Source organism: Engystomops pustulosus, chromosome 10 (assembly GCF_040894005.1).
Source record: "Engystomops pustulosus chromosome 10, aEngPut4.maternal, whole genome shotgun sequence".
Lineage (NCBI taxonomy): Eukaryota > Metazoa > Chordata > Amphibia > Anura > Leptodactylidae > Engystomops > Engystomops pustulosus.
The window spans coordinates 73,981,628-73,999,448 of NC_092420.1; the positions used below are offsets into that span (position 1 = coordinate 73,981,628).

At 46.5% G+C, this 17,821-nt stretch overlaps 1 protein-coding gene across 3 annotated transcripts in view; it reads left to right on the forward strand.

Moving 5' to 3' along the window:
• The first annotated feature begins 3,979 nt into the window (after nucleotides 1-3,979).
• Nucleotides 3,980-17,821, forward strand: part of CEP350 (centrosomal protein 350) — a 49,265-nt gene continuing 35,423 nt past the window's right edge. For 2 of the 3 annotated variants that reach the window (XM_072128117.1, XM_072128118.1), the window contains exons 1-3: nucleotides 3,980-4,126; nucleotides 13,737-13,819; nucleotides 14,479-14,522. In XM_072128117.1, the coding sequence (XP_071984218.1) occupies nucleotides 13,741-13,819; nucleotides 14,479-14,522 (123 nt within the window). In that variant the 5' untranslated portion in view covers nucleotides 3,980-4,126; nucleotides 13,737-13,740. The remainder of the gene's footprint in view (nucleotides 4,127-13,736; nucleotides 13,820-14,478; nucleotides 14,523-17,821) is intronic. The other variant, XM_072128119.1, reaches the window with a different exon arrangement.

Below are 17,821 nucleotides of genomic sequence, written 5' to 3' on the forward strand. Positions count from 1 at the left end.
CTCTAGATCACTACGATTACGGTGATACCTCATTTATATAGTTTTTTTATATATTTTACAGGAAAAAAACAAATATAAAGAAAATCTCCTTTGTTTTTGCATCGCCATCTTTTCGGAGATATAACTTTAATATTTTTTTGTTGACAGTGCTAGTTTAGGGCTTATTTTTTACGTGTTGAGTTGTCCTTTTCAGTGGTACCATTTTGGTGCACATAACTTTTTTTTGATCACTTTTTGGATCATTTTTGTGAAGGGATTTTATGAAAATTTACATTTTTGGCGAGTTTTTCGCGTTTTGTTATTACGGCGTTCACCGTACGGGTCCAATAATGTTTCTGACTTATTGTACAGATTGTTACGGACGCGGCGATACCAAATATGTGAGGTATTTTGGAAATTTTCAGGTTTTTTCACTTTATTAGATGTGTATAGGGAATGTTTGTGTTTAGGGGGACTTTAACATTATTTAATTAATAATTTTTATTCAAAAGTGTGTTATTAGTGTTTTTTTACCTTTTTTCTTTACTTTTACAGGTTAGCTTGAACAAGTGATCCATTGATCACTTGTTCAAGCTATTCTTCACCTAATACAGTGTAATACAGATGTATTACACTGTATTATGTGACACACTGAGCATGCTGCGCATGCTCAGTGTGTCACAGCCGGGTACTGCCAGAAGGCAGGGACCCGGCTCCCGGCAGGAGGATCGCGCAGCCCCGGGCACCGGCAGTCCCGAGGCTGCGATCGGAGGGGGGGGGTCCGATTCCAGCGAAAATGCCCCTGACACACCGTGGTCAGCGCGGGTGTTAGAGGCAGGTGTCGGCTATAATATATAGCCGACACCCGCAGCTTCTGACGCCGGCTCCGTTCAGGAGCCCGCGCCAGAAGCTTGACGTACTATTACTGCATTTTGCTGGAACGCACCTCCCGCCATGCAGTAATAGTACGTCAAATGTCGGGAAGGGGTTAAAGGGGTCTTTCTCTGATTAGCGCTCCCTATTTTCTTTCTGATTAACAGGAGAAAGATCTCCCAAAAGAAAGAGAGAAAGATACCCTGATAAGGATAGGCCTAAAAAGGCTCATTCCAAGTGTTGCCAGATTTGTAATGCTAAATTGGATACCTCCTGTAAGTATTTGTTCACTAATGAGGACTTAGATAGCTTGATTAAAGCCTTAAGGGATACCTTAAAAATCGAAGATAAGGTTGAAGAAAAATCCATGGTAGACAAATTATTTAGGGGACGGAAAAAAAAAAAAAAACCAGAGTGTTTCCTATTATAGAAAATTTGAAAGGTCTTGTTATGGATGAATGGAAGGAGCTAGAAAAAATGACTGACTATTTCGAAAGACTTTAGAAATCGCCTATTGTTTGATCTGGAAGAAACCAAGCTATGGGATAATGTACCCAAGGTAGACATTCCAATTATCAAAGCGGTGAAAAAGACGGATCTGCCCTTTGAGGAATCCACTCAACTAAAGGATGCAATGAATAGAAGGTCGGACTGCCTACTCAAAAAATTGTGGGAATCACTGGGTGGCTGCCTTGAATCATACATTTAGAATGGAGGAATTAAGGGCTATTGACAACGACAGAATTACACAGTTCCATAGTACCTGGTCTCCCTGGGTGACCTTCAGGGGGTCTCCCTCCTTCGCGGCCTGGGTCACATCTGGATCTATTTCCTGTGGTGGCCTGGTGTTGGTCTCTCTCTCTTGATTCTTGCCCTCCTACTCCTCCCCCCCCCCCCCTTCTCTTTAACGTACTCTCACTAGACTCCTTTACCCCATACCCATTCCTACCCCCCTCGTCTGCCCCCTGACCTTTCGTCCTACCCTACCCCTATGTCTTTCTTATCAAAATGTTTATGGGAAGCAATACGGTCTTGCTCAGATTTTGTTTGTAGATCGAGTCTATATCTTTGTACTCTGGCCTATATGACAAGTTGTCCCATGGACTGTATCTTTCCGGACCATAATTCATCTGTATCATCCATATCGTATTTGCTTCCATCTTCCGACAAACTACATTGTGATTTCGCTACCATAACTAAAATTTGCTACTGCCTTTTTAGCTGATGCTTCAGCAGAGTCAATTCGTCTTGCTTCAAGAGAAGCTGCCCTCTCAAACGCTACCATACAGGCTCTCTGGTTGAAACAGTGGTCTGAGGACATCTGCTCTAAAGCAGAACCCTTTTGAGGAGAATTCCTGTTTGAGTCCGAGCTGGATGAGATTCTTGACAAAGCCGCGGATTAGAAAAAAGGCTTTCCTGAACCAAAACCTACACCAAAGAAGTAGTTTTTTCGAGGGTTTAGAGCAAATCGAGAACAGTCAAAAAATAAAGGGAAATCATCCTGGAAACAGGGATTCTGGAAACGTTCCAGAGGGGGGAAGAGTAAGCCCTTTCTATTCAGCGCCTCAAGTAAACAGGAAAAGAAGCAATGACGCCAGGGTGGGGGGAAGGTTGAAAAACTTTCTCCCCCAGTGGAAGAATATAACAAAGAACAGGTTGACTTCTATTATCCAGAATGGCTAATGTTTAGAGTTTATGTCTTCTCCTCCTCATCGTTTTTCCCTATCCAGGCAATCCTCAAGAAATCCGATGCAACATCTTTGGGAACAAGAGTCCACCCTGCTGAGCCTGGATGTAGTCTGTCCAGTCCCACCTGAAGAGAAGGTACGGTCATTGATCTCCTCCTTTTCTTAATAAAGAAATTGAATGGGTCATGCAAAATGATCATAAATCTGAAGTACTTAAACAAATGGGCATATGTCAAGTTAAAAATGGAATCAATAAAATTGACCACCGCTTCAATAACCCACGTGTACCTTAGATCTCAAGGATGCACACAATCATGTTCCAATTCATGCAGATTCCCAGAAGTTTTTACATTTTGCTGTTATATCACCCTCAGGGGAGGAGTTAAATTTTTATTTTTACAGCTTTACCTTTTGGTCTTTCCTCAGCTCCCTGAGTATTTACAAAGATCATGGCGGAAGTGGTCAAGTACTCAAGTACCGGTAACAACACATCACTAGAGTGCTCAGCTGTCTCTGGAGAGGGCCGAGGGGCGCGCGGCTTTCTCTGGAGAGGGCCGAGGGGCGCGCGGCTTTCTCTGGAGAGGGCCGAGGGGCGCGCGGCTTTCTCTGGAGAGGGCCGAGGGGCGCGCGGCTTTCTCTGGAGAGGGCCGAGGGGCGCGCGGCTTTCTCTGGAGAGGGCCGAGGGGCGCGCGGCTTTCTCTGGAGAGGGCCGAGGGGCGCGCGGCTTTCTCTGGAGAGGGCCGAGGGGCGCGCGGCTTTCTCTGGAGAGGGCCGAGGGGCGCGCGGCTTTCTCTGGAGAGGGCCGAGGGGCGCGCGGCTTTCTCTGGAGAGGGCCGAGGGGCGCGCGGCTTTCTCTGGAGAGGGCCGAGGGGCGCGCGGCTTTCTCTGGAGAGGGCCGAGGGGCGCGCGGCTTTCTCTGGAGAGGGCCGAGGGGCGCGCGGCTTTCTCTGGAGAGGGCCGAGGGGCGCGCGGCTTTCTCTGGAGAGGGCCGAGGGGCGCTCACCTCTTCTCCTCCTGGCCGTGTGCATAAGCCCTTACAATGTACAAGACCTGCCATGATCTGCAATACCAGACACAACCTACAGACAGGAGAGGCGCTGTATCTTGAATAAAACCACAACACCTGAGCAGCCAGTGTTTTAATGGTTTCTATTCTGAAGCGTAATTTTATTTAGAGTATAAACCGCATGTAATGTTGTACTGGCCCCACAGAGGTTGTTGTCTCGTACAGTCGGAGTATAATATCAGCACAAGCCTCCCAGCATTTATAACGGAATGGGCCGCTGCGAGGACTAGCAGGTGTATACTGCGGGTGTAGGTAAATAATAACACTCTCCCTCAACCAAAATGGCCGCCGCCGCCGCAATGACGTCGGCGAGATGTCTACAGTCTCGCGAGACCACGCTCCCCTCCCGCCTGCTGTGGCGCTCTTGGAATGTCTGTTGTAACTGCGTCCTGGCGTCCCTCTACTCCTGGCCAATGAGAGCGCAGAATGTGACCCCGGAAGCGGAAGTAGCTCGGTTACTAGGAGCAGAGGATAGCTAGAAGAGAAGTGAGATCGATTCGTCTGCGGACCGAGGGCTGAGGTCAGTGATTATACAGGCGATGTGCACCCTGTACGCGGCCCGGGCGCTCTCTCCGACCGCCGCTGCCCCGAGCTTCCCGTCTATGTGTCACTTGTGTCTCGTTCTTCCGTGGGACTACAAGCACCAGCATGTCCAGCACCTGCGGCATCTATAGACTTGCTGCTAGTTGTTAGGGGGTGAACATAGTGTGACCTCAGGGGCTGCGGGCAGATCATCACAGGGCGTCCTTGCACCGCCATCAATGACCCCGACCATCTGTCAGTGACTACACACAGGGTCTGTGTAGTCTGTAACCATAGAGACACATCGCTTATTATATCTTGTTCTGCTGATATGGACTTTCCTCTGTAACTTATTTAGATAATATCTTAATGATAATGTATCAAGTTTTGCAACCCTGTAAACTTTTGTGCGCCCCCATGATTTCTTTTTGGGGCACAGGAACATCTAGTGTGCCCCATTGCTGTAGATTTGCAGGCCTTGGGTTCTCCCTTCCCTTATTAAATAATGGAATAAATAGCACAGTAGCCGGTGTCTTATTATATCACTTATACTAAGGGAGTTGTAATGGAGGGTAAAGCTTCCACACATTGTAATCACTAGGTACTAGTAGACGTTCCTTCGACTTTCCGTTTTTAATCTGTCTATATTGGAAATTGGAAAAGAGTCACAATCCAAGTGTGACCTGCGCCGTGTTCATGGATCCCGTACAGCAGCACTTTTTTAGTTTTGAAGGAGGGATTCTTTGAGAATTCATGCCCTATCCTCAGCATCCCCAATCCCGAACACTCTGCTGTCTGACATCATCGCCAGCCTGTGGGTTTGTATCCGTTCACCTGGCCAGTTTGTAGTTCGCTCCTATTAAGGGGAATAGGACTGAGGCGCTATACAAAGCACAGCTCTTACTCTATGTGCGGGTCAGTACTTGGATGACCTAAGACCAAGCTACAGCTCTCTTAGTAAATTCTTTACACTCCCTGTTGATCTTATATTTGTGATGATTGATCAAAATATAAGTTTGGAATATCCTTCGTCCCGCTTGCCAGATGTTACGGAGCTTTCTGTCCATCTGCTGCACATAATGAGGTGGCCTTACAGCTTCTTTACAATGGTAGATGTGGGGGGAATGGTTGGTTTAGTGTATGGCTAGCCATATACACTGCCTTAGTTATGATATGGATACTTTATGAGCTACAGACATCCCTGTATCTGTGTGTAAAATCACAGTGACAGACTATAGGTCCATAAAATATTCAGTATTCTGCTCCCAGCAAATTACTGAATCTATGGCAGTGATGGCGAACCTTTTAGTGACCGAGTGGCCAAACTGCAACCCCAAACCTCCCTCATTTATCGTGAGGTGCCAACCAAAAATTAAAGCAGTAATTTATTTTTCACTCATACTGGGCTCCTGAGGACACCAACACAGTAGAAAGAAGGAGGGAAAATTTGCATCATTGCTATCCAGTATCCCTCTCTACACAGAGAACCAATGGGGCCAGCAGTAGCTTCTCCAAAGATAATTCGTCTCTGTCTACACATTCTCCCTCTTCCTACAGTCCCAAGCAGCATCTTTTAAGTTGCTTGGAACTGCAGTAAAATTCTTTGAGTCCTGTCTGGTGTCCTGGGGCAATGGCCTGGGTGCCCACAGAAAGAGATTGGAGTGCCGCCTCTGGCACCCGTGCCATAGGTTCGCCACCACTGATCTATGGCAATTACTGTGGCCGCGCAATTGTGATCTTGTATTTTTTTTAATAGGTTTTCTGTTAAATATCTTCCAAGAGGATGAAGGACTGTGTGCAAATAAGCCTGAGGGGCTCCAGGCTCCATAGGTGTTAACAGAGCCTGAAGCCCCTCAGGCTCATTTGCATACAGTCCTTCATCCTGGTGGTAAATGTCCTTTAAGTTGCATTGTTTCTGCACACAGATTGCACATAACTATATCTCACCCTAAGCCTTTAAAGGTCAGGTCCTACCAAAACAACCTGTGTTTACTCTCTTGTGGTCCAACAGTTAGGATCACAAGTGTTTAGTAGAATGTGGGTCCTGTCCCCTCTATGTAAATGTCTGTTCTTACACATTTTTCCCTGTATTGGATATATCATCGCTGGCCCAGCTTCTGCCCTTCTCATCTCTAACTGCGAGTAAATCCAACAGACACATTGCCATGTCACTTGAGGTGTGACTGCAGTACAAACGCTGGTCACTTCAGTCCCTTTCATGTGCAGCAGGACGGGGATGATCTGTGAAGGATATTAGGGCGTGCTTTCATTTTCTCATCATTTCAGATCAGCCTCTACCTCTCCCATCTGTCAACATCACAGATGCCTTGTCCTCAGATGCCAGAGTCAATTAGAGGATCAATAGCATTGTGTACGTGTTTCATCTGGATTCATTATATAATAAGCATCCATTTCACACACCTCCTCTGTAATGGAATTGAATTTAGAATTTTATGTGTCTGCTGCATCTTAAGAGACACATTATGGAGGGTACAAGTCTGGCCCAGTCTCCTTATGTGCACTGCTGGCTGTGGACACAGGAGAGGCTTCAATGACGTCACTGCTGAACATAACTGACCCCTCTCCTGGCCACATGACTGTCTGCACTTCCAACCCAGCTAGCAGAATGAGCAAGGACACCAAGACCCACAATGGGGAACTGGAGCAGACAGAGTACATTTTATTCAATTGTTTTTTTTTTTGTTAAACCTTGGTCCCACACCTGAAACAGAAGAGGAACTTTAAACTTTTTCTAACATACCAACAAAAAGGAACGTCTACCAGATAATAAAACAAATAGTGATTTTATGTAGACACTATAGTAATAAATCATTAGACAAAAATGGTTTTAAGTTCATGGTACATCAAGGAAACAAACCATAAAAAAAGGATTAGTATACGCAGATAAAGTTTGTCACCACTCACCCCCACCCTTCCCTTAAGATTTTAAACTTGATTCTACAGAAATGTCTTAATCTATTAAAGTAACAGTGCTGGAACATATTTTCTGAGAACTTTTTCATCCCTTTCCTCTGTTTTTCCTCCTGGTAATTTGTAAAAGAATTGACTACTAGTAGTTAACATCCCCCCCCCATGGATGGAGAAGGTCATTAGATAATCTGAATGTCAGAGAGGAATGACAGATGGACCACGCAGAGCAGAGTATGATGGTCACTTTATGGAATATACAAGTATTTACTAGAGACATACCTCTGCTAGTGACCAGTCCATTTTAAAGGGATTGTTCACCATAGACAAGTCATTGTTTTCGTCTCATGACAGTTAAGTGATGCATATTCACATCATGTCCTCCTAAACTAGAAGGTTTCTTTATTAGCAGTTGTCATCATCTTTTTTTAGTTTCCAATAAAATGTATCATCAACTGAGGACTCTCAGCCTTCATCTATTTAACCCCTGGCTAACACGGTACAAAGAATCATATAGCAAGCCACCTGCATAAATCCATCTATTGCTGGAGGACCTCATAGAATTTAGAAAAATAGAAAATTCATAGTAAATTTAAAAAATCATTATTGCAGCTCTGTGCAGTCCTCAATTTTCCAGATTGTATTTCCCATGACTCCTATCCTCTTCTGTATACAGTTTCTGCAGACGTGGAGAAACTCCCCTTTGATATGACATCTTGGATGTGCTTCTAGGTTTTTCATAACCAGAAATATCTACTGTTAAAGTTTCAGTAAGAAGTGATTTTTTATATACACCTCTCCATATCCAAGAGTAACAGTAAATATTTCTGTAATTGTGATAGTAAACTGGAGATTCTGTTTTTTAAATTGATCCCGACCGCCCGCTGACTTAAAACATCAGCACACTGGTCTTGAGTCTACATCAACATCTTTTGACATCGTCGCAGTTTTCTACTTCTCCTGCTCTATTCACAGAAGCAGGACAAGGTCTTCGGCTGTCAGAGATGGCCGGGACCATAGGGAGAAGCAGTTTATTAGCGCATCTTCTTATTCCCCAATAAAATAAAATAAAAATCCCCCACTACACTATAAAAACATTGCCATGGTCAACCCATTTATAAACACACGTGTATACATTTATGTGTGTGTGTAATATATATATATGTGTATATATATATATATACCTGTATCAAAATGACCATCACACACTATGGAATTAATGGTAATTTTCAGTTCATTTGAAAACTGAAAAAATGTGCTATACATTACAAAGAAAAAAAATATTTTTCTCCCTAAAATAATGCTCTAGGTGCTACTTACTAAAGTAAGCAGCTCCTAGCGCTTCTCAAGTAATAGCAGTGTTAAACTGCTAGCTTTATCGCAACCAATCGTGGCTGTTAACCCTGTCACTGCCTCCGGCAAAGCTCAATCGCTGCGCCACGTGAGGTCATCGTGGGGTGGTGAACGGTTGCTATGACAGCTGGGAGTTTATACTAGAATCCCATGCCTGTCATTCAGCCTGATCACTAAGTGTCTGCCAGTGGCAGACGCTTAAAGGGCATCTATCACCTGGATGAAGGAATGTATGCAAATGAGCCTGAGGGGCTCCAGGCTCCTTAGGTGTTAATGGAGCCCCTTAGGCTTATTTGTATATAGTATTTCTTCCTAGTGGTAGATGCACTTTAAAGATCACTGACAAATCTGTCATATACTGCAGTATTGCAGTATATCGTAGAAGCAATCGGACTCCCAAGGGTTAAAGTACCCTTGGAGGTCTAAAAACTAAAAAAAAAAAAACTAAAAGTGCAAACCCCCCCTTCCCTAGAACTGATATAAAAATAAATACACAAAAAAAAATCAAACATTTTAGGCATAACCACATCCCAAAATGCCCAAACTATCAAAATATAAAAACGGTTATTCCCGGTGTTGAATCCCGTAATGGAAAATAGCGCCCAAATGTCTGAATTGCTATTCTCACCATTTTGCACAACAAAAATTTTTATAAAAGGTTGTACAGTCCACAAAATAGTCACCCTCATCTCATCCCGCATTAAATGAGATCATACAAATACCTGTCCGCTGTAGCATGAAAAAGTTATTAGTGCCAGGCAAATTTTTGAATTTTTTTTTTATACTAAGGTTTTTTAAAATCTATTAAAACATATAAAAATGTATATAAGTTTGGAATACCTGTGATCAGAGATCGCATTAACGCCTCACCAAGCGTCATAGACGCATGATGAGGCGCCATTACTCCCCAGAATAATTGCCAAGCGTAAAAGTACGCTTGGCAATTATCCCCTGTAGTGTGTGGCTGAGCGGTCCGGAGCGCACAGCAATGGTGTGCAGGACATTACACTGGCAGCGCGCGGGCCGGAACTGCTCAGCTCACACTACAGCGCTGGTAGCCTCTAGAATGGAGCTGCTCCGGGTAGCCGTGATGTCACGGGAGGGGGCGGAGCCTCCGGGAAAGGGGCGTGGCTTACCACGCAGTCTCCTCACAGGAAGTAGAGCTGTAATGGCTGCTGCAAGTAGAACGTGTACAGGCACTGTGTGCATACAAGTGTATGGAGGTGAGGGGGCCTGACAGGAGTGGATGTGATAAGGTCAGGGAAGACCTGTATGTTACATGGGACTGCATGTCTTGCAGGTGCTGAGTTGGCATGAGGTGTATTTTACATAGGACTGCATGTCTGACAGGTGCTGAGGTGGCATTAGGTGTATATTACGTAGGACTGCATGTCTGGCGGGTGCTGAGGTGGCAGGTGTGTGTTACGTGGGACTGCATGTCTGGTGCTGAGGTGGCATGAGGTATATGTTACTTGGGACTGCGTGTCTGGCGGGTGCTGAGGTGGCAGGTGTATGTTACGTGGGACTGCATGTCTGGTGCTGAGTTGGCATGAGGTATATGTTACGTGGGAGTGCGTGTCTGGCGGGTGCTGAGGTAGCATGAGGTTTATGTTACGTAGGACTGCGTGTCTGGCGGGTGCTGAGGTGGCAGGTGTATGTTACTTGGGACTGCATGTCTGGTGCTGAGGTGGCATGAGGTATATGTTACGTGGGACTGCGTGTCTGGCGGGTGCTGAGGTGGCAGGTGTATGTTACGTGGGACTGCATGTCTGGTGCTAAGGTGGCATGAGGTATATGTTACGTAGGAGTGCGTGTCTGGCGGGTGCTGAGGTGGCAGGTGTGTGTTACGTGGGACTGCATGTCTGGTGCTGAGGTGGCATGAGGTATATGTGACGTGGGACTGCGTGGCTGGCGAGTGCTGAGGTGGCATGAGGTATATGTGACGTGGGACTGCGTGGCTGGCGAGTGCTGAGGTGGCATGAGGTATATGTGACGTGGGACTGCGTGGCTGGCGAGTGCTGAGGTGGCATGAGGTATATGTGACGTGGGACTGCGTGGCTGGCGAGTGCTGAGGTGGCATGAGGTATATGTGACGTGGGACTGCATGTCTGGTGCTGAGGTGGCATTAGGTATATGTTACGTGGGACTGCATGTGTGGTGCTGAGGTGGCATGAGGTATATGTTACGTGGGACTGCGTGGCTGGCGAGTGCTGAGGTGGCATGAGGTATATGTGACGTGGGACTGCATGTCTGGTGCTGAGGTGGCATGAGGTATATGTTACGTAGGAGTGCGTGTCTGGCGGGTGCTGAGGTGGCAGGTGTGTGTTACGTGGGACTGCATGTCTGGTGCTGAGGTGGCATGAGGTATATGTTACGTGGGACTGCGTGGCTGGCGAGTGCTGAGGTGGCATGAGGTGCATGTGAAACAGGACTGCATAAACAGTAAAAACACGTAAAAAGTGACAAAGACGCAAATTCAATTAATAAAAAAACCTAAAAAAAAACCCAAAACGCCGCAGTGTGGTGGTGGGAGGTCTCGGCGGGCCGCAGTGTGGTGGTGGTGGGAGGTCTCGGCGGGCCGCAGTGTGGTGGTGGTGGGAGGTCTCGGCGGGCCGCAGTGTGGTGGTGGTGGGAGGTCTCGGCGGGCCGCAGTGTGGTGGTGGTGGGAGGTCTCGGCGGGCCGCAGTGTGGTGGTGGTGGGAGGTCTCGGCGGGCCGCAGTGTGGTGGTGGTGGGAGGTCTCGGCGGGCCGCAGTGTGGTGGTGGTGGGAGGTCTCGGCGGGCCGCAGTGTGGTGGTGGTGGGAGGTCTCGGCGGGCCGCAGTGTGGTGGTGGTGGGAGGTCTCGGCGGGCCGCAGTGTGGTGGTGGTGGGAGGTCTCGGCGGGCCGCAGTGTGGTGGTGGTGGGAGGTCTCGGCGGGCCGCAGTGTGGTGGTGGTGGGAGGTCTCGGCGGGCCGCAGTGTGGTGGTGGTGGGAGGTCTCGGCGGGCCGCAGTGTGGTGGTGGTGGGAGGTCTCGGCGGGCCGCAGTGTGGTGGTGGTGGGAGGTCTCGGCGGGCCGCAGTGTGGTGGTGGTGGGAGGTCTCGGCGGGCCGCAGTGTGGTGGTGGTGGGAGGTCTCGGCGGGCCGCAGTGTGGTGGTGGTGGGAGGTCTCGGCGGGCCGCAGTGTGGTGGTGGTGGGAGGTCTCGGCGGGCCGCAGTGTGGTGGTGGTGGGAGGTCTCGGCGGGCCGCAGTGTGGTGGTGGTGGGAGGTCTCGGCGGGCCGCAGTGTGGTGGTGGTGGGAGGTCTCGGCGGGCCGCAGTGTGGTGGTGGTGGGAGGTCTCGGCGGGCCGCAGTGTGGTGGTGGTGGGAGGTCTCGGCGGGCCGCAGTGTGGTGGTGGTGGGAGGTCTCGGCGGGCCGCAGTGTGGTGGTGGTGGGAGGTCTCGGCGGGCCGCAGTGTGGTGGTGGTGGGAGGTCTCGGCGGGCCGCAGTGTGGTGGTGGTGGGAGGTCTCGGCGGCTGTGGTTGGGGGGGTTGGTGGTGTCAGCTCCAGTCTGGGCAATGCATGATGTAACATCACTATAACTGCCTCAATTTGCTATTTAAACACAGAAGATACTGACACAAGATTATATAAATAGCGTCTATCAACATTATATACAGCCATGAGTTATATACTTGTATTACTGAAAATGTCATACTCCTTCCCGGCTAAAAATACTCCTCAAAAATAGTAAGAGGAGTATTATTACCCTTCTAGAAATATGTTAGTGCGACCTCTGCCTGTGATCGTACCAACTCAAAGAATAAAGTGGAGGTGTTAATTGGAACAAAAAGTGAAAGGCATAAATAAAGAACATACATGTTTTTTTGACAATTTCACCACATTTTTCCTGTATATAGGACACTATGTAAAATCTGCTCAGCTCCCCTTGCTCTATAACAGTGATGGCAAACCTTTTAGAGACCGAGTGCCCAAACTACAACAAAGACCCGCTTATTTAACGCAAAGTGCCAACACAAAAATTTTATTTGTGTTTTATACTCCCTTCTCTGTCACAGCTTTCATTGATACCAGCACCTGAGGCACCAATAAAGCAGAAAATAGTCCCAGGTAGAGATGTCACTTTAAAATAGCTCTGTGCACAGCAAGTCCTGGGCTGCCTGGGACTGCAGGAATATACCTGGAGTCATCTCTGGTGATGGCCTGAGTGCCCACAGAAAGGGCTCGGAGTGCCACCTCTGGCACCAGTGCCATAGGTTAGCCATCACTGCTCTATAATATGCTAAGTGCAAGTAGGACACTATGTACAATCTGCTCAGCTCCTGCTCTATAACATGCTGCCTGCAGATAGGACCCTATGTACAATCTGCTCAGCTCCTCCTGCTCTATAACATGCTGCCTGTAAGTAGGACCCTATGTACAATCTGCTCAGCTCCTCCTGCTCTATAACATGCTGCCTGCAGATAGGACCCTATGTACAATCTGCTCAGCTCCTCCTGCTCTATAACATGCTGCCTGTAAGTAGGACCCTATGTACAATCTGCTCAGCTACTGCACTGTAGCACGCTGCCCGCAGATATGGCATCCTTAGTTTGGCTTACAGTGTGGTTTGCCAAACGTTAGGCGCCCTGATGTATCTGGAGGATTGGCCGTAGACCAGTGTGCAGTGGGAATGCAGGAACGCGCTGCTGCGGCCCTTCTGCCGGTTTACGCCCTCCTGGAGTGGAGAATAATCACAATGCCTGGTAGTTCTCTAGGCATTACTATTATTTTAGGGCTTCTAGCATAGAGCCCTGATAATTGGCCACCCCCAATATACAAGATCTGGTGCTGCACCCCTCTATCATGTCTTGTTAAATATATTCTTATATGTCTTCTAAAGCCAATAACCCAGCAGCTGATTTGTACAGATTTCCCTCTTGTGACCCGGGAAGAGATGACATTGACCACTTTGTGACTTTCTCGCATATCGGTTGTTAGGAGGAAGTCTTATTCACATATTAAATGTCAGAGGTCCCAGTAAAACTTAATGCAGCATTTATATTTGTGCACGCTGGCATAAGCATAGCCCCCGGCATGTCATGTTACACTGTTCTGGCGGCCGTCCATGAGTAACCCTCCAGCATCCAATAGCCGCCACTCGCTCCAAGTCTGTAGCAGCTGTTGCAGAAAGCCTCCAGAAGCCCCATGGATCTTATGACAGATTGGCTGCTGCTCCACCTTACAGGGGCTGGGGGTTGTGTGGGGGAGATTCTAACTCTCACTTTCTGCCCCTCAGAAGTTGGGTCATTTCACTGCATGTGTTTTTTTTTTTTTTTTTTTTTTTTTTTTTGATTGTCACTTGTAGATGAATGGCTGAGAAGAGTTTATGGAGGACATCAACTTTCCAGCAAGATCCACCGCGTCAGCCGTCTAGGGAGACTATTCAAGGTAGGATGTAGTACAGTGATAGTATCTGGACCGAAGCCTGCAGTGCTATAAAGAGATCTGCAGATGGTTATAAGTTGTGCAGAGGTAACATATTGGTAAGGTCGGCCATACATTGTACAGAGCCTCCCACCTGCTTGTGGTTACTATTCATTGCTGGGTTTGCAGGAGTATCTGCTGCAGACAAAATACATGATGTCTGATAGCATATGCCTTCCCGTTCCAGATCGAATATAACCAGTGCAGATGTGGTCGTGTATTGCCTTTGTATGCTCACCGTACTCATAGATTGTGGTAATCTTTTTAAATTACCATCTATGGCCTTCTTCTAAAATCAACTTTTAAAATATGCTAATGAGCCAGAAGGATTCTGGGAGGGTTCCGCCGCCGACAGCGCACAACACATACACTATACATAGACCTAATGAGCGGGCCGGACTGCTCAGCCTGCGCACCACAGGTAATAATTGCCAAGCATATTTTTACGCATGGCAATTATTTCGGGGGGTAATGGGTCCTCACCATGCGTCTGACGCATGGTCAGGCGTTAATGTGATCTCTGCCTTCATCCTGGTGGTTGATACCCTTTAATGTCTAGGATGAAATAGCAGTGGAAAAGGTAAATCTCTAATACATTTTTTGCTACATATTTTCTGTTGCAGAAATAAGCAAGGCATGGAAAACCATTTCTAACACAAAAGCTGCGGTGAGTATCATTGCTTATAATGGCTGCTGCTATTTATAGTGTCATCTACTCACATGGCCTGTAATATTCTATTGTCATTGTATGGAAACTGTCTAGTTTATACTTGTCCTTGTTTTCTATATGTTGAGATACTATTTAGCTCTGAGTTCTACAAAATATAAAACTAAAAAACATAAAAATTAGCGGAATACATTTTTTCAACTTGATTCCACTGTGTAGTATAACAGTGTTAAACATTGGGAAATCCTCCATTTATACATTTCTAGCTAGGGTTGCACTGATACCAGAATTTTAGTGCGGTACAATCCCCGGAGAAGTATCACGATCCTTGATACCGATACAATACAAAAGTATTATCTGCATTCAGTGTTTAGGGTGCGGTCACATGTGGCATTTACATTGCGTTTAGAAATGCAATAGAAAACATCTGGGGACTGGGCTCAATGCAATCACACTTTTGATGCGTTTCCAATTAATCGTATGTGCTCAGTAACGATTAATCAGTTTTTTTCAAGGAGAGAGTTGAGCTTTATCTTTTATGACAATTTATAACATGTATTTTAAAGCATAATGTAGTGATGGGTAGAGATGTGGCATGGTATAGAGTGGAGATAGCCCCACCGCTGCATTTTTGCAGCACGATACATCAAGAGACTTCTGCCAGGACCTGCCTTTGCGTAGAAATAAACACAGCCGGCGACGCGTGTAAAAAGGCGTCGCCCTGCGCTGCCCCACTCCCAGCCAACTGCGACCACCTTCACGTTCCAATGGCGTGAAGGTGGCGGATTACGGTAAATAATCAGAAGTGCAACTCATGTGGCGTAGAAGCCCTTATAATAATAATGCCCCCTTGTGTCAGGGGAAGCCTTGGAGATATAGAAACACTGTATATGGACAGTTCACAATATTTCCCTGATGACACATCTATACAAAGGTTTCCTAGACACCACACATCTATCCAAAGCATTCCCTGCCCATTGTCTCCTCGGAGGATTCCCCTGTAGGCAGAGACTAGAAAACACATTGAACCATTCTGAGTCCATTTTTAGGTTTTTAGTCCGTTTTTCCCAATTATCTTAATAGATAAACAGGTTGTAAGCAACCAAACGCATGGTAAACGGCCAAAAACGGACTGAAAACAGATGTTTAAAAATGGAGCAATTACCCCATGTGTGGCATCACCCTTTTCCCAAGCTTCAATGATCTGCTGAAAGAGTTCTCACAGGTGTCTATGATTTATTGAGGATTTATTGTTAATCCTGGATCTTATGCCAACCAAAAAGTTTTAAAATCCAATTGTCACAGAGACCAAAAAAGTTTTGGCTAGGGTTACAATGATAAAATATACAGTTCTGACACACATACAAATTCGACTTAAGAACAAACCTAACAAGGTGACTGCCTGTGCTGAGGTTGCGATGCATCTTTCAACCCTATTTCCAACATATACTTAAAGGGAACCTACCACCACGATTCTACCTATAAAGGTAGATCGGGTGGTAGGTGGATGTAAGGGACGTGAGGATAGCTCTTTTTAGTGCTAATCCTCACCTCCCCGCTAACTTTTGGGAAACTTTATTGACCTAATATGTAAATTTCGTTATGCGGCTAGTGGGGCGTGGAGTAGCCGAGCACGAGGCTACACAGCGCGTCTACTCCACGCCCCAGTAGCCACATTACTCCTCCTACCCTGTTGCGTGCGGCGCGCAGCTCCTCGTAGCTGCGCGCCCTCGTCCGTCACCTATCCTCAGCTATCCTCACGTCCCTTACATCCACCTACCACCCGATCTACCTTTATAGGTAGAATCGTGGTGGTAGGTTCTCTTTAACCAACTAGAAACATATAAACACAACCAACAAGAAATGAGTTTTTGGAGTCCCAATAAGTAGTACACTAAAATTCTTAAAAATTTTCTTCACTTCAGATATGTAATAAAAACAATGATAAACATTTAATGTGTTCCGCATATTAACCCCTTCACGCTCCGTGACGGACATATCCGGGCTGAGCCTTCTTCATACAGAGATGGGCTCTGCTGCATATCGCGCCGCCATCTTACCTCCGATCGCCGCTCCCCCGAAAGTCATCGGGGGGGCGGCGATCGGTTGCCATGGTAGCCTCGGGTCTTCGTTTGACCCGAGGATACATGGCTTCTGCACATCCATTACAATGAGCCTGTGGCTCATTGTAATGTATAGTGAGCAGAAATGCCATATACTGCGATACAGTAGTATTGCAGTATATGGCAGGAGCGATCAGACCATCTAGGCGCTTACCATGCGCGCGGCTCTCCTTCACTTCCTATGTAGCCGCGCGCATGGTAAGCGCCGAGCGCATACCTCCCTGCGCCGGCTATACAGTTTAAAAAGTGTTTTAAACCGCGATACCGCGGTTTAAAACACTAACAAAAATAAGCACCGGCACCAGCTCAGCCTGAGCTGGTGCTCGGTGTTTTCTTCTGAAACCTGCCACTTCAAGTGGTAGGTTTCCTTTAAAACACTTTTTAAACTTTATGGCCGAAGCTGCTTTGGCGCAGGGAGGTACGCGCTCGGCACACCATGCGCGCGACCGTGCCCGCGGCTCTCATTCACTTCCTATGTAGCCGCGTGCACGGTCGTGCGCATGGTGCGCCGAGCGCGTACCTCCCTGCGCCAAAGCAGCTTCGGCCATAAAGTTTAAAAAGTGTTTTAAACCGTGATACTGCGGTTTAAAACACTAACAAAACTAAGCTCCGGCACCAGCTCACCCTGAGCTGGTGCTCGGTAGTTCCCTCTTATACCTGCCACTACAAGTGGTAGGTTTCCTTTAACACCACTAGCACTTTACATCTGAATACAATTTGTATTACTATTTATGCTTTTTTTTGTTAGTTTTAAGAACCTTTATTTGAATTTCACACGTTATACAAAATTTAACAAAACAATACAAACACCTTAACATATACAGATATCCTATAGCACAAACTATACAAAAACGGACATCAAAATGTCCCAATTCCCGCATATGCGTGAACCCGAAAAAAAGAAGTATCTAATTATTATTGTGAACATCAGATCTCCGGAAGACAAAAGAAAAAAAGGACCAAAGTCATTGATCTAATGGAATATTATCCTATACTATTTACACTATTGTATTTATTGATTTAATGACACATTTAGAATAAAGTAGAGTATTTTGTAGCATTATAGTGTACCACTACTTATTGCTACTGCAAACAATCATTTTCTTGTTGGGTGTTTGATTAAAATTAAGCTTTTGAACGTGTATGTTCAAGGTTGATGGAGACATTATGCTGGTA